This window comes from Pantherophis guttatus, chromosome 2, assembly GCF_059756535.1.
Source record: "Pantherophis guttatus breed Tessera chromosome 2, ASM5975653v1, whole genome shotgun sequence".
In the NCBI taxonomy this organism is placed as follows: domain Eukaryota; kingdom Metazoa; phylum Chordata; class Lepidosauria; order Squamata; family Colubridae; genus Pantherophis; species Pantherophis guttatus.
The window spans coordinates 175,094,334-175,122,124 of NC_142064.1; the positions used below are offsets into that span (position 1 = coordinate 175,094,334).

At 38.0% G+C, this 27,791-nt stretch overlaps 2 protein-coding genes across 6 annotated transcripts; one reads left to right on the plus strand and one right to left on the minus strand.

Moving 5' to 3' along the window:
• Nucleotides 1-322: 322 nt before the first annotated feature.
• SLU7 (spliceosome associated SLU7) lies at nt 323-17,757 on the minus strand. Of its 3 annotated transcripts, none has more exons than XM_034406466.3 (16): nt 16,694-17,757; nt 13,624-13,795; nt 12,711-12,864; nt 12,306-12,386; nt 10,351-10,515; nt 9,521-9,589; nt 8,480-8,527; nt 7,933-8,064; nt 7,356-7,453; nt 7,130-7,197; nt 5,892-6,031; nt 4,751-4,912; nt 2,408-2,512; nt 2,226-2,297; nt 1,480-1,590; nt 323-677 (listed from the first exon to the last, which is right to left on the minus strand). In XM_034406466.3, the coding sequence occupies exons 2-16, from the start codon at nt 13,770-13,772 to the stop codon at nt 498-500; spliced, it is 1,734 nt and encodes a 577-aa protein (XP_034262357.1). In that variant the 5' UTR covers nt 13,773-13,795; nt 16,694-17,757; the 3' UTR covers nt 323-497. The 3 variants fall into 3 exon arrangements, with proteins under 3 accessions (XP_034262357.1, XP_034262342.1, XP_034262348.1); XM_034406451.3 differs by lacking the exon at nt 16,694-17,757 and adding an exon at nt 15,824-15,969; XM_034406457.3 differs by lacking the exon at nt 16,694-17,757 and adding an exon at nt 15,904-15,967.
• PTTG1 (PTTG1 regulator of sister chromatid separation, securin) lies at nt 17,261-27,494 on the plus strand. Of its 3 annotated transcripts, none has more exons than XM_034406483.3 (6): nt 17,261-17,345; nt 19,023-19,134; nt 20,682-20,845; nt 26,002-26,092; nt 26,774-26,923; nt 27,307-27,494. In XM_034406483.3, the coding sequence occupies exons 2-6, from the start codon at nt 19,044-19,046 to the stop codon at nt 27,378-27,380; spliced, it is 570 nt and encodes a 189-aa protein (XP_034262374.2). In that variant the 5' UTR covers nt 17,261-17,345; nt 19,023-19,043; the 3' UTR covers nt 27,381-27,494. The 3 variants fall into 3 exon arrangements, with proteins under 3 accessions (XP_034262374.2, XP_087743474.1, XP_087743475.1); XM_087887348.1 differs by having other exon boundaries at nt 17,336-17,397; XM_087887349.1 differs by lacking the exon at nt 17,261-17,345 and adding an exon at nt 17,453-17,909.
• The last annotated feature ends 297 nt before the right edge of the window (nt 27,495-27,791 follow it).

Here is a 27,791-nt window from a genome sequence, read left to right on the forward strand (position 1 = left end):
TACCCTATTAGAAGTGAAATATTAGAGCCACTTTTAATATCTGGAATGCTAAAATAAATTCTGCTGAGAAACTGAAAACCATTTCAGAAATGTGGAATTCTATTAGATTCAGATAGTTTCCCTCAAAGTCATATTTAATCTATTCAGGGAAGTAAACAATTATGTATTTTTGAAACATACCCTACCAATTGTGTGCTGTTTGATATTTGCAGTATCTACTGACTCTTCTAATCAATAGTTTTTTTAAAAAAAAATTCAGAAATTCATTCAGCAGTATAATTTCCAAGGATTTGAGCAAAGCTGCTCAACAAAAAACACTGGCTCACTTTTTTTTTTTTTAATCAGAGTTCTAGGCTGGGTGGGCCATGCGTAAATATAATACAAAAGAACAGGACATCAGCTGACAACTTGCTTAGGGAAAGTGACCCACATACAACATTGATCTGTTTAGATGCCTATATACAAGTCCTATGTGCTTGCAAGTCTTTTGCCCAAAACTACTGCCCCAGAAAAGAGGCCATGGGGTCATCTGGTCGCTGGCGCTTCATTTGGTAAGCTTCCATTTCCTCCTCTGTTGGTTCTCGGTTTTCATACATGCTATTATATGGTCTCTTTCTCTCATCTAATTGCAGGATTTCTTTCACATGAAGGAGACGGGCCTCTTCTGCATTCAGTGCCTGAAAATACAAATTCACCGCTGTATTATAGTTGTCCCTGGAATTACAACTATCTAGTAAGCAGATGGTAACACTCAATAGGGTACAAAGAGTGAAGCTGTGCTAAAAGATACTCGGGAAAAGTAATGAGAAAGCTGGAAAAAGCTGCAATCCGTAATAGGTCACATAGGTCACGTGAAAGTCAGATTTGATCCAAAGGATTCCAGTGAATGGCCAATATAAAATCTTCAAGAGTTATATATCAGAACAGAATAAAAAATCATCTCACTATGAACACAGAAGTGAAACATTATATATTTGTCTTAAGCTAATAGTGTATAAATGGTATTACGCTGCAAATCTATTCAAATTTCACAGACTACTAATAATTAATGCTAAATATAAAAGCTTCATCATCCACTGACTCTTTCAATAATCAACAGGAACTTGCTCTCACATAGTTGTGAGAATACAGTTTGCTATTCCATAGACTGAGAATGTAATTTCACAGTGGTATCAGAAGACAGAACAGGAATCTCTGATTCTCTTTTAAATCCAAGAAAACCAGAACTTGGTTCATTAGGCCAATGTGTTCTGATTGGAAAAGGCAATCTCTCTCCCTTAAATTCAATATAGGTTTCTGAAAATAAATACGGATGTCTGAAGATCTGTTGCTGGAAAGATAGCTGATGGGAAAGAAGTTCTAGCATGGGAATTGAGGGAAATAAGCCTCTATTGTCATGTTGGAACTTGGTATGCCAGATAGTCAGTGCACTTCAAGAGAATTTGCAGATAATACAGTTGACAGTGGTTTTATGCATACCTTTTTCAATTTTTCTTGTTTCTTTCTGTCTTCTCCCTCACTATCAGAACTTGTACTCTTCTTATGCTTTTTCTTTTTCTTCTTCTTTTCTTTTTGTTTTTGTTGGTGTATCTGTGGCAATGGGAAAGAGGATAAACATAAATGCAGATTGACATGAATGTGGGTATTCTAAGTTATAGGCAATAGGTACTTAAGGGAGTAACACACGACGACCTAGAAATTTCCTCTTAGCAGCAGATGCATGTATCTATATCACTTACCTGGCAGAGTCCTGTCCTACCTGAAAGTTTCAAACAACTGCAAAAGATGCATAATTGCCGTTGTACAATAGTTGTATTAAAACTGCCTAGAAAGTGCTGTAATAGTTGTCATGTTTTCAGGACTTCATATAAGGCAGAAACAAGTAAACAGAAGGCCATCCACACTTTGCAACCTACTTTTCTTTTGCCTTAAGATCATGCCACTGAATAATGGCAGATGATAAATTAAGCAGTAAAATGTGTGGCACCCTCTCAAGTCTTATATATTTCACTTAATCTTCTGCCCTCTAAAACAGGAAAAAAATATTGGAGCTGCCACATCATGTGACATAATTATACCACTGGTATCCCTTCTGGGGCCTTTCTGGCTACTGGAAAAAAAAAATTATAAATACACTCTGTATACCAAAATAGCTTCTCTTGTCCTTGACTGGCAATAGGTTTGTTAGAAAGCTATCAATTAGAAAGAGAACAAAAGAGGCCCACCTCCATTAGAGTTTTGGGTTTGGTTAACTGCTCTTCCTCATGCACCTCACTTGGCAATTCTTCACTGGCATTCTGTGTGTAGGAAAAAGAATGAGAAAAATCCAATTTCACAAAGAAAGTTAAGTATTAGGGTTGTTTCAAAAATGTTAATTTATAGTTCCAATAAATAAACTGTATCTTACAGCAATTTCCTTTCCAGCTTCTCCTGTACAATATGAAAACTTGACAAATGAGTAGCAGCATTTATATCCCCATCTTCCTTCTTTCCAGTAAGAACCCCAAATACACTGCAAGGAAAACAAAGGTATTAACTGCTTATAATAATGGCTTGAAATTTCATGTAATACATTTCTTAAAGGTTTTTTGATACCCAAAGAGATTGTGATAAAATTTAAGAAATACTCTATTCCTGAAGAATGTATTATTTAAATTTCTATACAGGTTTGGTACAACATTCTACAGCAGAAAAATGAGCAGACACAATGAAACATGCACTAATCAGTTGAGTTGCGTGTAATGTGATAATTCCTTTGTATCAAGAACCAAATCCCTATTCTATTATACTGCTTTATTTGAAAGATTTAGCATTTGCTTAATTCTACTAATGAAATTAATGGAATCTAAAAAGTATGGGATAGATTTCACTTGCAGTATTTTTCACATTTTATCGATGAATTTTCTCTTTGCATTTAACCTTACCCAATACCGTATTTTTTGGAGTATAAGACACACTCCCCCCCCCCCAAAGAGGCTGAAATTTTGGGTGCATTTACACTCAGAATGTAGCTTTTTCGAAGCTTTTTTTCAGCCTTAATTTCCTCCCTTTGCCTGCTTTTCTCATTGCTTCTCTCTCCGACAATCAGCTGTGCTTTAGAAGCTGTTTTTTTATCCCCAACCAGGGGATAAAAAATGTGCGTGCACGCTCAAAATTAATGTGCTGACCAGATTGAGGTCGCTAGCCAGATGAATACCAGGTAGGCAAAAATTTTTTTTTCCTATTTTCCTCCCCAAAAACTAAGGTGAGTCTTATACTCTGGTGTGTTTTATACTCCGAAAAATATGGTAAATATTAAATACTTTCCTCATAGAATATTTTGAAATAAATAAGGAAAACAAACTGGTGGCTCAGTGAAAAGATCAATGCTCTGTCAAAAGAAACAAGCTGCATCTAAAGTATCTTCAGTTTCAATTCTGCTAAAATCTCCTCGACAAATGTTTCACAATACTCTCTTATGAACCTATTCATGACTAACATCAAACACTTTGTGATGACTAACACCACAGTGTTAGGAATGACTAACAAAAATTAGAGTCTTAATGTTTAGATAATAAACTGACTGAACATTACAAACTGATTTTTCATGTTTTAAATCTGATTCTGAGTAAAGTTAGTAACCAGCCCCAATTCAATCTGTTGGCTTCATCTTAATTCTGCCATGAAAACTCCCTAATGGATCACATGCCAGTTAGCTAACTTTAACAGAACAAGACTATTAAGACAAGAATGTGGAGGAAAAGGAAAAATACTGTACAGTATACATTTTCCTAAATAAAGCAATTCTAAAAAGTAATTTTAAAAAAATCACAGAAGCCAAAAATTATACTGTCTTCCAGATTTTTGCTGAATTTTTACAATTGTAAATCTCAGAATAATTCTAAGCATAGAATCCTTACTAACTGTTCATTACTTGAAAAGACTTATTTCTAATAGAAACAGAGGGTTTTTTTATTTTAGGTCAGACCAGGCAATTTTTTAATCAATGACAGCAATTCACTGAGAATGGCCTATTGAGGAGAGCACACAACAGGACAGGGATTAAGTTATCAGCACAGCAAGTCCTTGATGTATGAGCATTCTTTCAGTGACTGATGTTATGATGGTGTTGAAAGAATGGTTATTATCGATCCTCAGAGTTCCAGCCATCCCAGCACCCTACAGTCATGTGATTGTGATCTGAGTGCTTGGCAACTGGTTCACATTTACAATCAGTTGCAGCAGCCATGATCACGATTGCCATTTGTGACCTTCCCTGCTGGTTTCCCCGTAGTCAATGGGGAAGCTGGCAGAGAAGATTGGAAGTCATTAGGATAAGTCTCCCCAACCTGTACAGCCTCCCACGGCTCCTCCGTGCTTATGCTAGCCCCATGCACCCTGTGTGCCCTCCTCCTGCAACCCCTTCTCAACCTGCACTCTTGCACCCACTCCCAGACTCACACAACTCTTACGCACCCGTCCATGCTTCTTTGTGTACCCCCTAGAGTCCCCTTTGCTCCCATCCAGCAGCAGCCACTTACTTCCCTGCAACCTGGAACTTGCTGTGGTTTCCCCAACGATTTTGGTTGTGGGAAACCAGTAAGAAGTTACCTTGCCTCATGACTGTGGGATTTGGTTAATAGTGGCAATTGGGACTGCAGGGATTGCCATCGCTAAGCAATTCAAAGGCTAGTTACACTTACTCTATGCAGAAAGTATTTGAAATTAGTTCAAGAACCACAAATTGCCAAGTCCTGTTTGAGGTGCTTACTGTGTGGTTGTTGATCATTACATCCTCCTCATATTTAGAGCGAGCAACAGCCTTCTCTTGACCTTTAATAACTGTTCCATGTCTAGAATACTCCACATAGTCTTCTGTCTGAGCAAGTAACAATTCAGATGGTGGGGCATCCAGATGTTCTTGACCTCCATACTACAAGGAAAAAAAAAAAAAGAATTTTGAAAAATTCATTTGCAAGGACTCCCGTTCCCTGAAGATATCTGTCCATTCACCAGATTGGATAGGATGGAGAGGCTCCAGATCCCTTCCCTTAAATGTTGTTATCTAGCAAGTCCTAGGAAATGTGCCTCTTCCATAGTAGGCCCTGCCTTGTGGAACAGCCTACCGCCAGGATCTGGTAGGCCCTCACCCTTTCAACCTTCTGGACAATGGTAAAGTGCTGACTCTTCCCCCCAAAGGTTCGAACAGGATGAGGTTGTGGCCTGAGGATGACTTTTTTGGATGCAGCATGAAAGATAGTTCAGCTGCCAGGTTTTGGTTTTATTGTTTTGATCACTTTTGTCTTTATTGTTATTGTAAGCCATCCAGAGTTGTGGTATGAGTGACCATATATATTTTTCAAATAAAAAAAAAAATTTGTAGCATTTTATACACGGTGTTTGCATTTATGCCATGAGATTCCCATAATGGAGAGAGTACTGACAAAGTTATGATAAGTCACTTAATGACTGTTCAAAGTTACAATGGACTCCCCCCAAACATCCTTACAACCTGTTTCTGAAGTTCAGACCCCCCCCCCTTCGGTCAACATGTTTAAAAAAACTGTCTCAAAATCATTTGAATTTAAGGTACCATACAAAAAATATCAAAAGCCAAGAGTTGCATAAGTTTACTCTGACTTTGAAGTTAGCTATGTTTATAATTGTAAAGATTTTAGCTTTTTCTGGTGATATGTGAGATTATTTCCATTTTTAATTGATTTATTCTTTAGTAATACTGATCTGGTAAAGTCTCCGATAATTTGACATCTAATTACTTTACTTTATAAAGTTTTAATTAATTTAGAAATGCGAAATGATGCCATAGTGCTGCAAACATTTTTTTTTTGAGTAAAATGGTAAAAAACTTTTAAAAGGGCATTCTGAAAGAGACGGAATGCCTGTTAATTTACCTTCTCTAAGATGCTTTCTTTCTGCTCATGTTTAAAGTCTTCTTTTTTCACTTTGAAAGATTTGTACAAGAGTTCAAGTTTTGTAGGATCTGCTTGAAGATGAACTTCAGAGCCTTTTTCATAGGCCTCCCAGGCGAATACTTTGAAAATTAAAGAAAGGAAAATATTTTCAGGTTTTTTGAAATACATGAACGTTGAACTATTAACTAGCTTTTATTTAATAGGCACTTAGAAAATATTGTGAAAAAATTCTCTGTGAAGGAAACCCTAGAAAAGAGGATTCTTACTCTTTCCCATCCTCTGGGATACTTCAAGAGACAAATGGAGGAGAATCAGTGTGGAGGATAAACACTTATACCTGCCAGGTCCATTTTTAGACCAAGGACCTGAGAGAGGTAAAGGGGACTGGAGGACATTTTACTTGGTATCATCCCATCCCTCCCTCCCTTGATATCATAAGTTAATCCATTTCCAGCTCCAATCTGCTAAGAATTCATAAAGGTAAAGATAAAAGGTAAAGTTATTCCCTGTCTAGTCATGCCTGACTCTAAGGGGCAGTGCTCATGTCCATTTCTTAGCTGAGGGAGCCAGAGTTGTCTGAAGACACTTTTGGTGGTCATGTGATCAGCATGGCTACACACCAAAGACTCACAGAACACTGTTCTCTTCCCACTAAAGTGGTACCTATTTATCTACTTGCATTTGCATGCTTTCAAACTGCTAGGTGGGCAGAAACTGGGGCAAGTAATGGGAGCTCACCCTGTCGCACCGCACTTGGGTCTCGAACCCAGTCTGTTAGCTTTCTATCTGACAAGCTCAGTGTCTTTAATCACTGAGCCAGCACGCCCCCTAAGAATTCATAAAAGTGCATATTTTTTTTCTGTAGTCAGTGGCCCTTTGACACTACAAGGAAGCATGCACGTACAGTCCTTCAAGTGTCTGGAAGGGTATATACATACCTTTCAAAGGTATATGCATACCTTTCAAAAAAGCACTGGTTTTAATATACTTTGGGAGAGGGCACTGCTAGAGGACTTTGCCTCTAGTAAGTGCCCCTCCACCTTTGTTTGGGAAATATAGTACCAAATATGATATAAACTGGGCATCTATGAGGGAGATGGGCAGTTAAGAAGTGTGATATATAAATATTCTTCCTTAAAGAATAATCTTATCTAAACAAATGTAACTTAAAAACAAGTGAGCAGCATTAAAAGATACATCTCAGATTTAGTACTTACACTGAGTTTGGGCCATGGAAATGGTGGCCCCCGTGTAACGAACAAAGTTATCTCCTGCATAACTGACTCTGTAAGCAAAAATAGTTTATTCTGTAAGTGTTTAGCTTGTGGTTCTATTTTAACTTTCTTCAAACTGAAGATCAATCAGGAGAGACCTTCCCATATATCAGTTCTACGGCAGTATATAAGACCATGTATTTGCTGAAGCAATTTGAAACTAACTTACTCGTCTGGATTCTTTCCTGCATTGGCATAAGGATTCTCCCTCATTGCTCTGGTTTTAGGATCATAGTAGGCAGAATTGGGGTCTAGATTCCGCAGGTACTAAAGAGCAAGAACATAAAAATATCAACTTGAAATTCTGATACAATAACATTATCAATTTAATGTAGCTATTCCGAGATTATCATGTAAAGCTACCAATAAAATCAGATAATCAATAATATGAATTAGGCCAACCCAAAGTTAGGATGCATTACAGCTATCACCCATCACTATTTCCATAACCAGTTCTCCTTTATCCCTATAAGGAAGGAATGCCATTCTACAGAAAGAGAGGATAGCTGAAATTCTGTATCTTGGATTATTTTGATCATTTTACACAGTACTGAATGATTTACCCTGTATTTGCACTATTATGTTGCATACGCTGAATTCACACAGTATCCTAAGCCATAGAGTGGCATACTTAGTTACTACCTGATGATACTACTGATGTGACAGGAAGAAGAAAGTTGTGCCTTTGAGAATAATATGGAGAATATTAGTGTCACAATGACAGTTCTTGATGCTGTCCAGCTTACTTTAGCAATGTCCTCTCGAATTCGCAAGTTTCGGACTGTAATGCGTCTTTTGGAGTCAAAATTCTGTCCAGGCATATCAATGTCATCTGCATATTTGTCTTCGTCTTCATCTTCACTGTTATGATCTCTTTCCTAAAAAGAGAGAGTGTGGCATTAACTAACTGGTGTGATTAAATTTGCATCAGTAACAAAATACATATACCGAATTTTAGGAGATTTTTTTTAAAAAAAAATACTAATACTAATATGATTCTATTAGTGAAGGATTGAATTAGTTGGCTAAGTAGTTTGCAATTATATAAAGCCTGAGGTTGCTAGGTATTTAAATTCTGCTTTGGGCAAAAGTTTCATTATATCACTTGCCTGAAAAACTGCACTGTAATGAGAGATGAATCTATATATTTCCGTATAAGAAGGCAAAATGATAAAGGCTACTTAAAAATCAAGGAATGCCACACAGAATATCAAATTCTTTATGTGAAAGACATATTTATATATAAAAAAACCTTTGTATTTTGTTATATATTTTTTAAAAAATAACACTCACCGTTTGTGAATTTAGTTCCTCTTCTCCCCATCGATGACGTGGGGAGTTCTGGAGAAAATAAACAAAAACAATCTCTCAAAATCAGCACAATCACAGTAACTATACAGTGAAGTTATCAGAAGAAATGATAAATTGTTTGAGAAAAGGCATTCTGAAAAGAAAGGCCTCCACTTGTCTCAAGCTAGACCCCAGGCTGATTATTAGCTTGAAGCCATTTTATTTATCTAACACTTTCCTCAAAATAGCTTTTGACAGATCGTTCTTTCATGCTTTCTTAGTCACAAAACAAATCTCTAAAATATTTCTTAAATTTCATACCCACTCTTAAAATCAAGAACTGAGACCTTAATATTTTTATAATACAGAATAAGTGTTACAGTAAACTAATTTCAATGCAACAATTTAAATTAAATTGGCTTCCAATTTAGATTTTAAAAGTAGTTGTTAAAAGGAGATAAGAAATCAAAATGGATCATAGCGCTTATGATGGCATCCTTGTGTTGGTTATGTAAAGACCCAGTATGAAATAGGACTTCATCATTACTAAAAAGAACACATGCTCATATATAGAGAGAAATGAGTCCATTCTGTGTACAATGTTAATCTCTGAAATTTCCAGTTCAAAAGATCAGGTAGCCAGTGATGCAAAAAAAAAAAAAAACTCTTGCCAAACTTGGGGAGTTGCTGCAAACCAGAATAAGAAATGTTTAGCTATCTGAATAAATAATTAGGTTTCCAGGCAAAGGAAAATAAATTCCAAACAATGAAAATATCTTTTCATCCTGAAAAGCTTTGATTCCTCACATTCAGAAGAATTATATAAAGTTTGCACTGCCATCTAGTGAAGCAATTAAGAATTTACAGCAAAGTGAAAGCAGCCCATGCATTCCTTTAACTCAGTTACCGGAGAAAGCTTTACCTTACAGATTTTAGACATATTCAGTGCTTTTGTGTCAACATACTAGCTAGAAAAATATGTTTAAAAAACAAGATAACACTGCCTTATCCTTCTGATTTAGACGTTCTTTTCCCCTGACTTACCACTTGCTCCGTCAGTTTTCCTGAAGCCAGTTCCTCCTGCAGTTTCTGAGCTTTGAGTGTGCGTTTAGCCTGTACATTAAAGGAAAAACAGGGTTAGTATATCTCTTAAAAGATTTCCTAACCATTCCATACTTATCATGAAATAATAAATGTTCTTTTTGGTTTTGATGAGCAAGGCATAATTTAGAGTCAACAATACAGAAGTGTAAGCAATTTAGACAGAAAATGGACTTATGTCTAACTCAGTTTTTCCCCCCATCTTTACTCGTTTGCTAAACTCTGTCTGAAATCTGTTCCTCCTTTCTTTAATGACTTTCTCAATACTTAAGAATATTTAGCTTCTTTGGTGTCTTAATTCAGAGGCAGCCAACGAGAAAATAGCAATGGAATAAAAAGTAAAGGCAGCCAAAGATTCACCATGGTTCCCTTCAAACTATGAATGGTGTGTAGGGGGATGCACCTTCCTCTTGTCCCCTTTTTTAGTAATGTAATTACTTTGTGGTTAATTGTTGACTAAGTTTGGAGATTATTAGAGAAAGATGCTGCTTGATGAAAGAGTACTTAGTTTACATGCAAACATGAACAGGTACAGTATATCCCCAGGGTCTCCAAGCATGGAAGAGGAAAAATCTGAACACTTGGAAAATGAAAGTAAATGAATCAATAACAGCTTCTGACACTATTTTAGAAACACGTCTATATGTTTATATTAGCACAAGGGTCAATTCTGAATAATATGTTATTTATTTTTTATACCAACATGACACAATTACACAAAGGTACTGTGGATGTTATATCCAAAGAGGGGAAAAAAAAAACATTCTACTTACTAGATCAACCTTGGAATATTCTTCTACAATCTTCATATGCTCTTCTGGGTTATAACCATTCCAACGGTCTCTTTTCCCATCATAGTCAAACATCAATTGAGGCTGCATGTGCTCATCTGCTGCAATGTTAGTTCCTGTAAATTTTGCTCCAACTTTTCTAGGTCTCTGCAGGGAACAATATGCAATGAAATCTTTGCTTCTCAGCAAGAAAACTGCCTACAATTATTCCTGTTTCTTAGCAGACATTAGGGAATCAGAGCCCCTCCATCTTCACATAGCACTGATGCTTTTTCCTACCTTTTCCTTCCTGCAGACTCTTCCCTAGTGGCATTAAGTTTTTTCCAGGTGTAATGCAGCTACTATATTTATGTGACTGAACTACAGCTCTACTGTTAACACTGAAACCAAGGACCACGACGGACAAATTAATATAACTCCTTACAAAAAAAGTAACTGCTCTGATTTCTTTTAAATGAAAACACTACTAAAATGTTATAAATAAATAAACAGGAGCTTCAAAGACCTAAAATTTGGAATGATAAACTAAAATCCTATTGGCCCATCCATTGTGGCCTGGATCACCATATCCCATGGTAACCTCACTGCAATAGCTGCATAAGAATATGCCTTATTCTGTCATGGGGTGGACTGGAAACTTGAATTTTCTGACATCCAAAGTTTCCCAGTTCTTTGTGATTGAAAAATATGGGAAAGCCAGTTTAACAATTGCAAATAGCCTTGATTTAGCTATATTTAACAACATACACGATTGTCTTGCTATTTTACTGAATTGTTACCTTTTGGAAAAGTGGTTCCTGTTTGTCATCTGATCAACCTCTTCCTCATACAGGCAGTCCTTTCTTAAGGACCATTTGTTCAGTGACCATTCAAAATTACAGCAGCATTGAACAAATGGGATTTATGCCCGGCCCATAAAGTTATATCTGTGATAAGTACCTCCATGGTCACGTGATCAGAATTTAGGCATTTGGCAGTCCACTTACAACTACAGGGATACTACAACTCCACCCACCTGCCTATCTCCCCAATATCTTTGCCCTTTCTGCTACCCTGCGCAGCGGCATTCCTCGGCAGCAGTGATGGGGCTGAAGTAGAGGCCTGGAGCCTTTAGCAGCATCAGCTGACTGCTGTCCCCAAGCCTCTACTTCAGGCCTGGTGCTGCTGCTTCTTTTGCAAAGTCCCTGCCACTCCCAGCTGACCTTCACCACCTTTTTCCTTCTGCTGTTGATGAGGCACGCCTCAGGCAGAGGCAGTTCAGGTTTCAAAAAGCAAGATTGAGCTGCCTCTGCCTGTATGGAGAACATACAATGAAGAATTAAGAAAAAGTGATGCAGAGGGAGGGGGAAGGCCTTGTTTGCTGAGAATTACAGCAACTGTTTCAAAATGCATGTGCTGAGGATGGAAAAAGGAAAAAAATGCCACTGGAATTCTTCCATGTGGCCCAGCAAGAGGCTTTCTCTGTTTCCTTTCCCCCATCTCCTGAGCTCTGTAGATCTTCATAAAGTAAGCAAGCATTTTGACAGCTAGAGGAGGGCCATGTGGAATTCCACAATTGGGGACCTGGCAGGGCGAGTTGGGGCGGGGGGGAATAGATAGGAGGACATGTTGCATCTTTGTGGTTGGCCAGAAGGGCGAATGACCGTGTGAGTTTTGTAGAATTTGTAACTTTGAAATAAGGTGGTAAATATTTTGGGGGAAGGGGGTCTGTTGTAATGGTCATTAAATGAACTGTACCTTGAGGATTACCTGTATCTCTCTCTCTCTCTCTCTCTCTCTCTCTCTCTCTCTCTCTCTCTCTCTCTCTCTCTATCTATCTATCTCTATCTATCTATCATCTATCTATAATTAAATGTACTCTAAAAACATATTTTGAAAAAAATCCAAGACAGCAAAACAAGAAGAAACTTATTATGCTTTTATGGAATGTTATTTACCTCTAGGCAATCTTTCTTCTTATGGGTCAATGCACCACAGTTCTCACAAGCACCTTTACGATATTTGGTTGCAAAGGCATTCTAAAGACAAAAAGAAATACGAAGTCATTTGTAGCAATAGAGTATTTAGTTTATTTTCTCCTATATGAGAATATAGAATATGGCAGCCCCATTCTAACTTTACAAAGAAATTATCTAACTATATAAATTACTCTGAAATGCTTATTGCACGGAATTTTTAGCCAAAAATAGCAAACAAGCTATGCCCCTTCACATTTGAATATAAATTCACCATCACTGAATTTGACTTTTTGAAGACCAGTCATAATAAAAAAGTCCAACAAATTCGCTAACGTTTATTAATAGTCTTGCACAACAGTATCACTTTTACATATAGATACCTACTTCTTTAACTCCTCGCTTATACCATTCTCCTAGTGTTGTAAATTCTTCTTGTTTCTCTGGTTGAGGTCTCTGATGTTTCAGTGTAGGCCTTTTTGAAGGATCTATGTACCATGGTACTGAGGAAATATACTGGGGAATATGAGGATTGATGTCTCTGTAATAAGTAATGTTACAATTAGATGAGAATTTAGGCTCCAGTCATTATGTAGGAATCACTGAACACGGCACTTATTTTCCAATATTTTTTAAAAATTCAGGAACCACTTCTATTATACCATACTTTTAAGATCTTAACTGGAACTTTATTTGTATGATATGGGGGATGGAGCAAGATTTTCACAGATGCTCATGTGGCTCAACAAGACACCTTATACATAATAAAATACCTTCACTTACATTATCACAAGCTTTCTGTACACGGATTCTGTCTCTGATTGGCTTTCCTGTTCTTTGTCTCTCAGTGACTGGCAAAGAAACCAAGAGAGCATTCTGGCCAAGACTAAGATCCTCAATGCCAATACCAAAATGCTGTCTTATTATTAGGTTAGGACTAAGACTCCTCCCACTTAAATCAATGGGGTCTTGGTCCTAACCTAATAGAACCAGAAGTGTCTACAATACTCTTGGAGTTCCAAGATTTTTAAAATTCTGAACTAGAGAATGTATTGTAATCTCTTTTGATTCTAGCCACATTAGATTTGACATTCCAAATTTAAGTACTCCCAATTGCCTGCCCTAGTCTAGAAAAGGTTAGGAGAATGCAGCATAGATCAAAGATGGAAATCAATTAACTTCATAATTGAGATCAATATCTACTAATCTTTCAGAAGAAGTCCCACACTTAGTTTTGTTATAATATGCTAAAAAAACTAAAGAAAGTTATATTGGTTCAGTTGTATTAAACAATACTTACTTTCCTTCTTCATCGACTTCAGCTGGTGCATTTCCCAGTTTTCGTTGTTCTTCCAATTCCTTCTTCTTTCTCCAATCTTCTCTCGTCATCTTCTTCGGTTCTTCCAAGCCATTTGATCCTCCAGGAGGATTAGCAGCTATAGTTTCCATGCTCCCAGATTCTGTTCTTTGGCCTATTAACAAATACATGTTTGTATTTGTTAATAGGTTTTCAAACTATTTTAATTGTTTTTAGTTTTTCAAATTATTTTAATAAATGCTAAAAAAGTCCTTACCATTTTTGATTAATTAATCTAGCCTGAAAAGCAAATTCTCTCCCATGGGTACCAAGATGTGGATGTGTGTAGAAGACCAATTTTTTTCTTTGACAGCAATCCATGGATCAAGAACTGAGCTTTCATGCTATTTTTAGTTGTGAGAACTAGTGCATCATTCAAATACTTAAGTGTTTTCTTATTATAATTTTATACCAATTTTATGAGTTCAGTCAAGACTTTTAATTTATGATATTTTATTGCCATTTTTATTATTTAAAAATATCTTCCATTTTTCTTTGCCTTCTGGACATATTACAAACTTTTTTTTTACAAACCTATATATAATGGGAATATGGGAATATGAACTTTAATGGTATGGATTTTGCCATCATTTGTACAGGCATTTTCAACTTATCACAAAAATGGAATTTACAATCCGAATTCAAAGTTCTGATGTCTTGTGACAACCCCCGTGTCCAGTCACATGACCACATCTGGGACATTACCAACCAGTTTGTATTTATGCAGCACCCTGCAATGACATGACTGAAACTAGTGTTTATTCCAGATTCTGGCAAAAACCACTCTATAGTGATCAATGGGTTCACTTAATGACCATGACGTTTGTTTTACAACTGCCACAAAACAGATCATAAAACTGGGTATGGGCATATTGTGACCTGCTTTATGACCATCACAACTTACGTCCCAATTGTGGGCTCGTTATACCCATTGTGGGTGCTGATTATATCCAATCATACATCTCTACCTATGCTAGGTAGGTTATACTGTTCAGGAGTTTGGTCAGCCCTGGGATGCTCTATGGGCATGGCTGGGTAGAAATTGTCTAAGTCAACTCTACCAAGACACAATGTTTGTGGGTCATTGTCCTCTGTTGTTTGGACAAGGTAACCTCCCCCTCCAGACAGAACTGTTGTGCAATTTGGGGATCCTTCACTGCAACTAGTCCAGAATGGGTGCCCTGTGCTTCCCCCAGGTTATAATGTGACTGTCACAGTGTGAACTGGACTGGCTCCCAGTTGCTTTATAGGTGCTGCTTATTACCTTTAAAGAAATACATGGCACAGGGTGAGTTACTTATGGACTGCCTCTCTCCGAGGGCATATGCCATCCCATAATCTGACCTGGGTGAGTTCCAGTTCCCTTCCTTTAAAGGCTGTCATCTGTTGGGGCTTTGGAGACACTCCTTCTCTACAGCTGGTCCTGACCATTGGAAGGCTTTTAGCCTTCCAGAAGGCTATGAAGACCATTTGGCTCTTACACCAAACACTGGGCTTGGATGCGGATTGAGTCAGGAAATTAATGGTGCCGTTACCGTGGCATCTGATGGGGAAGGGTTGTTCTGTTGTTACTCTGGTTTTTGTTGGTGGTTGTGAATAGTCTACGATCAGTATGTGAGACAGATAGCCATATAAATTCTAAAGTACATTTGCACATACTGTGTAAAGTATCATTGAAAGCATTCCCTTTGATACATACCTTCCAGAAAGTTCAATTAGTTAATATGCTGCTTTGCTAAATTGGGGCAGAGACCCTAGTCCAGGGGTCTCCACCTTGGGAACTTTAAGCCTGGCGGACTTCAACTCCCAGAATTGGGAGTTGAAGTCCGCCAACCTTAAAGTTCCCAAGGTTGGAGACCCCTGCCCTAGTCGGCTCCAAGCGTTTTGGACTCTAACTCCCATCAGCCCCAGTCGACCTGCCCAATAACACCAGGACTATGAAACCGATAATCAGCTTTAGTTGCCTTGAGTTTAGTAGCGGCAGCAGCAGAAACAGAGGCATAACTGGAATTCACTCCCGTTTTATGAAACTTAAAAAAGGAGACTTCTGAACTTCCCGTGTCTCATTAAACGAAGAGACCCGGAATTTAACTACCGACGAAGTAATTTAACCCAGATTAAGTTCCACGTGTAAAATACACACCTGTTGTAGGTTCCACCGGGGAAAAAGCTAATCAGCCCCGATAAGTCTCACCGACCCAAAGGAGAACACCCGCCACTCACCCAAGCCTTCCTACGCCACAGGGCCTACGACGCTCACTTCCGGTGTCTTTCCGCTTCCCACAATGCAGCGCGGTCGCCTTCTTGCTACCCCTTAAAGGAGCCGCACTCTTAGTTTAAAAAACGCTCCGCTTTCTCCCAATGACATCCTCATTCCCGGGCTTTGGCTTTCAGTAACCCTTTTTTGCGGACCTAAGCTTAAAGCTCTTCAGAGTCGGTCTTTCAAATGTCGGTGGGAGTTTATTCCCAAATAAATTTTGTTACATTTATAAAGCTCCGAGGATGTGAAACCCAAGACTTGGTGGAAATGCGTTTTCTTTCATACCAGCCGCTACTAGAATCTTAATGTTGCTGCGATAGGATCTATTATTTATTATGGTCTAAGTATCCATGGATCTTTGCCTTGTTTAAAAGAAAAAAGAAAAATGTGACAAGGTGAAACGTGTAATTTACAAAGGTTTTTATTTCTTCACGGAGAAACTCTTAGCGATGTAGTTGCTAGACATGATGACTTGAATAGAATTCTTTATTGGCCAAGTGTGATTGGACACACAAGGAATTTGTCTTGGGGCATATGCTCTCAGTGTACATAAAAGATACATTCGTCAAGAATCATAAGGTACAACACTTAATTTGTTGGCACGGAATCATAACATAGGACTAATGCAATCAATCATTAATATGATTGATAGGGGCAGCATACCCCTGTTTTATTGTTGTGAGCCGCCCTGAGTCCTCGGAGATAGGGCGGCATATACATTTTATTAAATAAATAAATAAAATAAATAAATACCGTTATCTTGGCAACGATTTAGAAGTGGTTGTATTATTTTCTTCCGGGACTTTCTCGACCAGTGTAGCGGACGGTCGTGGTATCCCCAGGACGGCAGTCTCCTATCAAAGTCTTAGCCACCGCCAACCCTCCTTGCCTTCCCAACCCAGATAAAATTAATCGGGCACTACTAGCTAAACTTACTTGGCAATTCCCAGTGAGTTTCATGGGAGTTTGATCTGATTTAGATGTTCATAGCATCACAGTAAAATACCACGATCCCATGCTGATTATGTTGCTATAGATTAACACAGCCATCCCTCTGATGTATATATTTTTTAAAAATTAAATTTATCCTGGAGCTTGAAGTTCCCTCCCCCCGCTTCCCCCCCCGAACTTGAAGATTATGGGATCAAGTCAGTATCGCTTTCGTAGTTCACAAATCGACATCACGATCCTCGGCTCTTAAATATCCCGCGTTGCCTGCAAATGAGATTGAAGGCAAAGCAGTGTAGCCTCCACTTCTCCCCCTCCCGCCAACATTGGTTTTAGAAAGGGAGCCAATCAGTGGTTTTAACTGAAGCGCAACAGCCAATCAGGAAGCAAGCTAATGATTTAAAAGAATCCGGTAGAGAAAGCCGTGTTGTAGGTTTTACCCAAAGTATTTGCCAAGGTAAATGAATCGATAAGGGGATGATAGATGCAGAACTTTTTTTCCCATGACAGTTAGTTTAATTTTCGTTTCTGTTTGTTCCTACGTATTAGGTTTTAAAAGCTAGCTCTGTTGAAATATTAAAACTGCAAGCCGTAGTTTAGGGAGAAGCGGGATGGTCTATCTTTTGTCATAATTGCTGAAACTTGTTTTTGTTTTAAAGTCGTGTATACTGGACTTGTACCGCAATGCTAGTTTTCTGTTTGATAGCCTTATAAAACTAATTCTGGAAGAAGCTCTATTAATGAACATACAAATGCCGGCTCTACGAGTATTAAATTGAAATAATTGAAAAATAAAGGGTTCAGTTCTGTTTACAGGTAGCAGCAGAAAGCAAGATATGCTGACTTCTATAGTACCTGCACATCACAAATTCATATGGAATAATATCCTTGTTGTAGAACTAAGAAAAATGTCGGTTTAGAACTTCATGAGGCATGATATTCCAAACTAGGGGATGAGGGAGAACTGTTTTTTATTAAAAGGCTAGTTGTTTAACCTACAAAGTGTTTAATTCAAAATATGGTAAGAAACTTTAGATCCTTGAATACTAGATGTTGGGAAAACTATGAATTCAGACAAGTAGCATTTGGAGATCAAATTAATGGCTATATACTGTACTATATTTAGTCTGACCTATAAATTTTGAATCTTACTTATTCAACTGTAACTCCTGATTTGGTGTAAATAAGTCTCCTGTTAATGAGCTTGAAGCCCAGTTACTTCATCAAAATGTTTATGAAACCAAAATGGAAGTGGATTGTAACTGTCTACTTTTGAGATCTCAGCCTATCTAACAATACTGATAGTTTTTATATTAGTGTAAACTTGATCTGATTTTTCTTAGTTTTGAGCCCAAAGTCAGCTAAGTCCATTTGCTGAGGCATAATTATCCACAGATGGCATTTTTACAGACCAATCAAATTCTATAGCTCTGTTGAAATTAAGACAATATAATTTATTTACTTGTTTCCATTGTCAAATCAAGGAATTTTATATATATATATATATATATATATATATATATATATATATATATATATATAGAGAGAGAGAGAGAGAGAGAGAGAGAGAGAGAGAGAGAGAGAGAGAGAGGGGGGGGGGGAAAGGGGGGGAGGGAGGGAGAGGTGCTTGGAGAGTGGGCGGCATAGAAATATGACTAATAATAATAATAATAATATTGCAAGTAGTAGATGGGAGACTCTGTTTTTCCAAATTGGGAAGACATGATTATAAAGTCACATTTTCAAATTGTTTAAGCCAAAAATATGTTTTCTGTAAAAAGAACAGGTGAATCTTGTATGGAATTCACAGTCTTCTCACCTGGGTCAATTTAAGACAGTTTGAACTAGGATAACTGCCTTGGTTCTGAAAGATTCTGAGCTAGAAGTTGCTGCCCTAGCTATGTAATATTCTAGGACCGGGATGTCAAACTCACGGTGTCATGGTGGCGTCATGTGACGTATCAGGACTTTCCCCCCCTTCGCAAAACTGGGCGTGGGCATGGCCAGCATGTGACTCATCTGGGAATTTGACCGCCCTGTTCTAGGAGAAGAGTACAATTGCAGTCTTGTATTGATGTGAGAGGTTTAGAGAATAAATTTAGATGTGCTATAATATTGTAAGTATCTGTTTTAGGAATCATTTGATGCCATAGAAATGGCAACACATATCTTCATAGACAAAGAGAATGGAGAAACTGTCACCAATACTGCTACTAAGGATCGACTAAAACAGCTATTGGCACCTTGTGAGTTTGCATTTATATAAAAAGCTGTAGTCTAAATAAGCAAAAAAATCTGTCTCTAAAAAGGCTCACTCAACATATTAATTGATTTGGATGCTGTCTAATCAGAATGATTTCTTATTTTAAGAGGATGGAAGATGAATAGCTACCTAAATTGCCTGGAGGCCGTGCGGATCTGGATGGGGAGAAACAAGCTCAGACTCAACCCCTCCAAGACCGAGTGGCTGTGGCTTCCGGCGTCCCGGTATAGTCAGCTGGTACCATCACTGACAATAGGGGATGAGATCTTGCTCCCCACAGAGAGGGCCCGCAACTTGGGTGTCCTCCTGGATTCACGGTTATCTTTAGAAGATCATTTGACGGCCGTGGCCAGGGGTGCCTTTTATCAGGTTCGCCTGATCCGCCAGTTGCGTCCCTTTCTGGATCGGGACGCCTTGCGCACGGTCACTCATGCCCTAGTTACCTCCCGTATGGACTACTGTAATGCTCTCTACATGGGGCTCCTCTTGAAAAGCACCCGGAGGCTCCAACTGGTCCAGAACGTAGCCGCACGGGTGATTATGGGCGCAGCTCGTTACGCCCATGTAACACCTCTCCTACGCGAGCTGCACTGGCTCCCGGTGGTCTTCCGGGTGCGATTCAAGGTGTTAGTTATCACCTTTAAAGCGCTCCATGGCTTAGGACCTGGGTACCTACGAGACCGTCTTTTGCCACCAATAGCCTCCCACCGACCAGTTCGTTCTCACAGGGAGGGACTACTCAGGGTACCGTCAGTCAAATTATGTCGACTGGCGACTCCCAGGGGGAGGGCCTTCTCTGTGGGGGCTCCAACCCTTTGGAATGAACTGCCCCCGGAGATACGGAATATCCCTGATCTCCGTGCTTTCCGCCATGCCCTCAAGACCCTGATGTTCCAACAGGCAGGGCTAAACATACAAACATGTGAATGATTTTTTAAATGTTATCTAATTCTGGGTTTTATTTAATTGACCAAACTAAGTAATAATTTTAATTAGCAATTTTATGATGTTTGTGTGTCTATATTTTTCTTGACTGTACACCGCCTTGAGTCCTACGGGAGAAAGGCGGTATAGAAATATAATAAATAAATAAATAAATAAATATGATATCAATGTGGCTTTTGTATAATTGAAAGCCTGACAAAACAGCCAGTCTTGAGACTATAGGTGTAATTTGGTGATGTAACTCTTGTTGGTTGGGAAGAAAGAGAAATGAAAAGTGGCCATCTTTTTGCTTTGTAGAAAGGACCACTGTGAATTCTGTCATGAATGGAAAAAGCTGAACTAAACTGCAGGATATTGTCTTAGTTTACTAGACAAGCAATTTTTATTAAAATTATTATCTAATGGATATAAAGGCCAATGTGGTTGTACTGATTCCTCCATAGCCCTATTCTGAATTGTCCAGTTGTATGCTTTTAGTGCCTTTGGGGATGCTAAACCTGTATTAGAGAAAACCTACTTTAATAAAGAAATGTTGGAATATAGGACCTAAATTGCATTGTATAACAGGACTTTTCCCCTCTACAGCAAAAGTGTTTGTAGAAAGGTCTCATCCTAAAACCCCTCTTGTTGGAAGGACAGCTAATGTGAATCTAACAGAATCTCAATCAGTCAAGAAGGCTCTGGGAAGTTTGAACAGACCTCTAGCAAAGAGTCAGTTCCCTAAAGGAAAAAAGTTCTTGTTGAAAAAGGTTAGTAAAGCTAATTTTCTGTTGGATGCCATTGAGATGCTCAGACAGAAGAAACTAACAGTGTTTGTGTTAAATAACTTAGAATAATTTTAAACCAAAGAATGAATAGAAAGCATGAATTCCAATTTATAGAAGTTGAACATAAAGCTTTAGAGGTGTCTCCTAATCTGCCATGTATAGCATTCAAGCAGCTACACAAAAAAAGAAAGAAATAATATCTTGGAAGTTGATGGACAGCCAGAAAAGCAATACAACAGTGCTTCCATGCCATTCCATTGGAAGGGAAATGAAATTGATATCTACATGATTAATTTGGGGTGGTGGTGGTGAAAGGAAAGATAAAACAAATAGACCAGGACAAAGGTGATATTTGAAACTAAAAAGAGGGGAAGGGCTTTAGTAACCTGAATTGTGTGAAGGGAAGCACAAACCAATTTTAGAGGAATGATCTGGTCAGAGAAATTGCTTGCCCTACAATTCAAGAAGATGGATTAAGCCTAACAAAAGTTATAGTAGGCATAGGAGAACAGAGATCCCTATGTAGGTAGGTTCTAAACTAATTATAATTTAGAGACTCAACAAATCAGGATAGTATTATGGGATTTCCAAGGAAATATTCCAAGTAATAAAGATTTCTGCAATGTTCAGATTACTTTATCCTTATCAGTTCTTCTTGGTGCATTCTTCTAATGCAGAAAGAACTAATTTTTCTAATTAAAATTAATTAATTAAAAGCAAGGTTTTGTTTTGATGCAAAGTCTCCAGGTCAGGCTAGATGCCTGATGACTATTCAGGAACATCCATATAGTTTATTCTTAACAAAATAGGAATAGTTTGCTATTTTGTTATTGATGTTTTGATAGCCTACTCTTGGTAGTTGCTTATCCATGTCCTAACCAGCTCTTCCCCCTCTTAACTTTTTGATAACAAAGTTATCTAGGTGTCAGTTTTATACATTTTAGGTCCAGGAAATGAGGGCCAGAATGCTTTCTTTTGCATATCATCATTTGGGGATTAACTAATCCTAACAAACATGTTCTGCACCAGGTCTCTGTCAGATTTCATTTTTAATGAACATATAAATTATTGCTAACAATATTAAATGCAATTGCTACTATTTCACATCATTAAACAGTGATTTAAGACTTGAAATGGGTAGTTTACACCCATAGGCAATGTGAGGGAATTCTCTCAAATACAAATTTTTTTCCCCCTTTTTTCCCCCCTCCCCCTCCCCCTCCCTAACCCCCCTCCCCACCCATCCCCCCCTGTGACTTCTTCGTAACAAAAAAACCCTAATTCATAACAGATTACTTACTCCTGCCTTAAAATACTGACCTTTACTTACTAAAAATATTATAAATATTATAATATCCCCCTTTATCCATACATTTCAGAAAAGAAGAGAAAAAAAAAACATTATACTATAACTATTATAAAATAACTTCTAATTTAACATAATAGTGTTTTATATCTATATATTATTACAACAATTCAAAACCACCTTCCACTTTAAAACTATACAATAAATCCTACTTTAATATTTAATCTTCTGTATATATTACTATAACATTTCAAAGCGGCCTCCCCATAAAATCTAATTTAACATTTATTCCACTCTATCCATTTCCTCCACTCCCCTAAATATATCACTTAAAAATCCCTTTTCTTAAACTAATCGGTCTGTAGCTAGCTTATTCACCCACTGTCCTGCAAATTTACCATACACAACAATTCTTAATATCTTTAATTCACTGCCCACACTACGTAAAAATATATATATATATATTCCATTATATCTAAATAAAAAAAAGAAAAGACAATAACTTTAAATTTATAGTCCATATAATATCTTCTTTGAGGTCTTTCCACTGGATTGTTAAAACCAACATCCATAATAGGGTAACATAGCTTGCTAGTGCAACAGTTTATTCAAGATCTTCAATCATATCTGCCCCCATCAGTAATAAATATCTTCTTATATGTATAAAAGTAAAAACAACCACCCGAGTGACATTATAATTATATTCCATATAATAATAATTGTGGGTTTCATCAGGATTATTAATTTCCATCATCGTAGTGGGTAACAACCGGATCTTCTGCATGCCCCATCATGATTCTCTTGCCTTATGATTCAAGATAATTATAATATATTTATCAACACAAAAAGAAATTTCAAAGTGGATAATTCAAATCCATCAGTTTGAGGCTCTTTCCACGTCCCAAAATTACGGCAATGCAGAGATCTGCCACTATCCTCAGGATGATATTGACCAATATGTCGCCTCCTCTATGTTTTCACATAATCATTCGTATTTTAAAGTCACTGGCTTCACTGTTGCTTGAGTTAGAAATTTCTATTTTTATACAACCTGTTTCTTTTTTTGTTTTGTTTTTGTGGGTTTGACTTCCATCCTGGTTTCCTTTCTACAGATTGTATGTCAACTGGTCGGTTTTCATTCTGCTTTATAGATTGGTCGTGTTGATTTTGTTTTTGTGTCTCATGTTTCTTTTTTATCCCTTGTATATCCGCTAATTGGTTTCCATGCTTGTCCTTGCCTTGATAAGTCATCACATTAAAATCAGATGGCACTTCTCTCAAATTTGTAGATAATCCAGCTGGGGTATCCGATAAATCCAAAGGCAATTTATCTGGTACAGTCTCTGTAATTCGATATTTTCCCTTTATTTCCAGCTCCTTCTGCTTATCCTGTATTATACCTGAAGATGTTAAATTCATGTTCAACCTATTTTGATAAAATTCTTCCGCTCTTTCAATAGTATTTAACTGATATCTTTCTCCTTGATGTCTCAGTATAATACCAACTGGGGCGTTCCACTTATATGAGATATTTCTCTTTTTTAACTCAGACACCAGAAAACCAAATTTCTTCCTTTCTGTTAATATCTTGGGTGGGAGTTCCTTGTAGATCCATATCTTTCTTCCATACAATTGCAAATTAGAATTGAAGGAATTTTGCACAATATTATTCCTAATTTCCTTGTCCGTAAAATAAATCACCACATCTCTAGGCAGTTGCCTTTGCTTAGCAATCCAGGAATTTATTCTGAAAACTCTGTCGATCCTACAAAACACTTCCTCAGGTTGAACCTTTAAAATCCCAGCTAGAATTTCAGAAGATATTTTCCTTAAATCATCTCTATTATTTTCCTGCAAACCTCTCAGTCTTATCGCATATTCTGTAAAATTATATTGTACCATTAGAACCTCTTTTTCAATCCTCTGTTGCAGATTTTCTACATTACCAAACTTTTGATCAGCATCCATTTTAGGTTTTTCTTCTAAGCTATTGTCCTGAGTGTTTATCAAATCATTTTCAATTTTTTGAATTCTATTGTCCAATTTATCTTGAGTTTCATCCATTTTAGACTCTAGTAAATTAGTATTTGTATCCAACCGTATCATAAATTCTGAAAAACCATTAACCACTTTTAAAATTTTTCGCTCCAAAAAATCAAACTTAGATTTTACCAATTCTTTAATTTCCTGCTTAAATTTTTCAAGATGCTGATTCACAATCTCATCCCTTCTTTCAATCTCCTCTAAGAGAAATTCTATTATATTAAAATCAGGTTTCTGAGACTGAAGAGTTAAAACTTGTTCCTTTAAGTTGTTGGTGGGGGAATCCCCCCCCCCTTGCTTGTTTATCTGATTTTGTAAGTTTCAGTGCCATGTTTCCGCCCAGGCAGGCTTTGTTAAAAAGAAAAAAAGAAAAAAAACAAGAAAAAAGACTTCTTTCCAGTAAACAACAATATCAAGTCTCCAGGAACAAAAAAGAAAGAAAAACACAGGAGCGAGGTTTTGTCTACAAATGTAGCCAGTGGTATTTATTCCGCTACATTGTAATAATAGAAAACGGAAGGACTTTTCCTTTCTGCCTCTTCTCCAGCTGCTGCAAGCGCCATTTTAAAAGGCTTTTCCCCCCCCTTTCCTTTCCTCTTTTCTCTTAAGTAATTTTTTTAAAAGATAAGTGAAATACTTGCGGTTCAGTATTACAGATCCAGCTCACATTTTCTTTGAGTAATCTGTTAGATTCACAGGCTTGCTCTTGACGCCTGGCTCTGCATTAGCAGAGGTCTCCCAAAGCCCGGAGCAACGGCTGGGGATATGGGGCATCTCATCCGCTCCGTCCCAAAAGAAAAAAAAAAACTTTTGGGACTCTGCAGAGAGTTCTACCCACCCCTGCCAGCTCTATCTCCGTTTCCTCATGGAAACGGAGTTTTTTCGAGCCGCCGTTCCGTTGTGAAGGCGGCTCTGACAGGCAGTGGAAGCTGACGATCCCAAAGGAACGTCTGGCGGCAGCCAGCAACAAACAGGAAGTCAATGTGAGGGAATTCTCGATAAGGACAGTAATTCTGTATACATTTTATTAGCCTTTGATCACCGGAGGTGAAGTGACTCGATAAAAAAGCACTTGAGTCCTGAATTCAATCTCTGGCATCTTCATGTAGACTTGGTTCTGAACTGGGGGTGCTCGCAGGGAGTGTGAAAACTTGGGTTTAGAAGTTTCAAAATTATAGTGTATATGTATAATTATAATTATATGCATATAATAATTATTTTTTAAGTGGTGCGAGAATATATCAAGTGTTCTTGGGGTTCAGGCAGTGGTAGGTTTCAACCGGTGTTACCACTGGTTCACTTCACACATGTGCTTTGCGTGCGATTTGCTTTGTGCAAGCGCATTGCATTTCACAACACCTGAGACACGGCAATCCGCTCTGCTGCGCCTATCAGCTGGGCTAAAAATGAATGAATATAGGTAGGTATAGCGCAGGGGTGGGCTGGAGGGCCCAGCTGACGATCGGAGGGAACCGGTTCGCTCTTACCTCACCTCCATCACTACCTGCTCATCTGAACTGGGGAGAACCGGTAGCAACCAACCACTGGGTGTAGGTTATAGAAAAGGTTGGGAACCCCTGATGTAGAGGAATAAAACTTCTACTTGGAAGATTGGAGCTGCTGCTTACAGTATGAATCTTGACTATAATGGGGCATTGTGGGCTAATAACCTAGGCTAGTAACTTTGGAATAAAACAGCCTCTTATATACCCCAGATATTCATGTGCTACAATGTCTAATCTTTGTCTTGAGAGGGTGTTGTAACTTTTTTATTATTATTCTTACTTAGGTAAATGAAAATACAAGCAGAATTGAAGACAACAGCATGGTTCCTGAAGAATGTCCAGAGAAGGAGAATCTTTTTTCTTATAATCCTCTAGGTCAGTTATGGCTAACCTTTTTGCCATCGCGTGCCAAGAAGGGGTGGAGGGGGAGGTTCGCAAGCGAGCGTGCCCACACCCATAATTCTATGTGCCCCACCCCGCACACACCCCTTACCCACGCTCCTGGCACGTGATGTCCCGGTAGGCCTGTTTTTCTCTCTCACCTGGTTCCAGATCCTCTCTATGCATCTGGGGAGGGCAAAAACAGCCTTCCCCACCCCACCCCACCCACAGGCCCTCCGGAGGCAGGAAACAGCCTGTTTTCTTACTTCTGATGGGCCCAGAAGGCCCAAAAATTAGGTGGCCGGCGCATGCATGCGCGCCCTAGCTGAGCTGGCGTGCCAGGCGACATGGCGACATGGCTCCGTGTGCCATCTGTGGCACGCGTGCCACAGGTTTGCCATCACGGCTCTAGGTAATGCCCCAAAAGGAAAGAGCTTCAGCTTTTTTGGCAACAGGAGACTCATTATTGAAGAATCAAGTTTCATAAATAAACATCTGGACAATAAGATGTGATACCACTGGCATGTCATCCTGTATATAGTGAAGTATATAATCTTCTTGGTCCAGGTTAATAAAGTTAATTAAAAGTTAGAAGTGTTATATTGACTAAATTTAAGCATGGTTTTAACCAAGTTGCATTTCATTGTATTTTGTTCTACTGTTTTCCATTAATAGATTTTGAGAGTTTTGATGTTCCTGAAGAGCACCGGCTGAGCCATATGTCTTTGACTGGAGTTCCTCTTATGACATTTGATAGTGGGCCTGATAGATTTGCAAGCAGCATCCCTCTGCCTGCAAAACAACCTTTAATTTCATGGGACTATGGTAAGTAGTTAGACTGTATTCTGAAAACCTAGCAGCTGTGACGTTTTTTCTTTAACTGCCTTGTTCAATCTGGGGTCTTCAAGATATACTGAAACCATAATTTCTAGTTTTACTAGCTACTGGTATTTCTTAGTCATGTGGGTTAATAGTTTTGCAAACTGAAGTCCTAAGGTAATTGGCTAGGCACCTGGTTAGGAAGGGCTAGAGGTAGTAGAAAGAAAAAGGGTAACAACTGTTTAGGAATTATTCAATAACACCTACTTTAAGAATGATTAAGTAAACACACTTTTTAGTCACTTTAGAAAAATACTTAAAGTTAGAGCTAAATCAGAGAATATAACTGACTCGAGATATTATAATCTTTTATTTTTGTTTATTTTTAGCTTGTTTGCAGTCAACTAAGGATTTTCTGGCCACTCTGGATGAAATAGTAATTGATCTTCCCCCTCCCTTGTAACAAGTAAACAAGCTATATTTTAAAGTTGTATTTTGAACAATGTTGTAACTTGTTTTTTTTTTAATTTGATTTATATGTTTCAATGTTATAATAAAGAACTTGTAGTTGTAAGTATTTGTAGTTGTAACTCTTATCTTGTTTGAACTACTGGTAGATTTGGGGAAAAGAATTTCATGTAATGAAATTATTTATTTACCATTTTTACCCCAAAGAAAGACAATTCTGAGTTTAAGATGAACCCCACAAAGGAGAACATAAAAAGCAAACACCAAACAAAACTGTTTTTCAGCAGCAGTGTTTGCAGCCAATTGTCCATTTCCCCTTTTACTTTAATATCTTCTGCCTTCAGCAAACATAAGAGGATTTCTCCTATCATATTTACAGGAACAAAACACTTTTCCTATAGGGTAA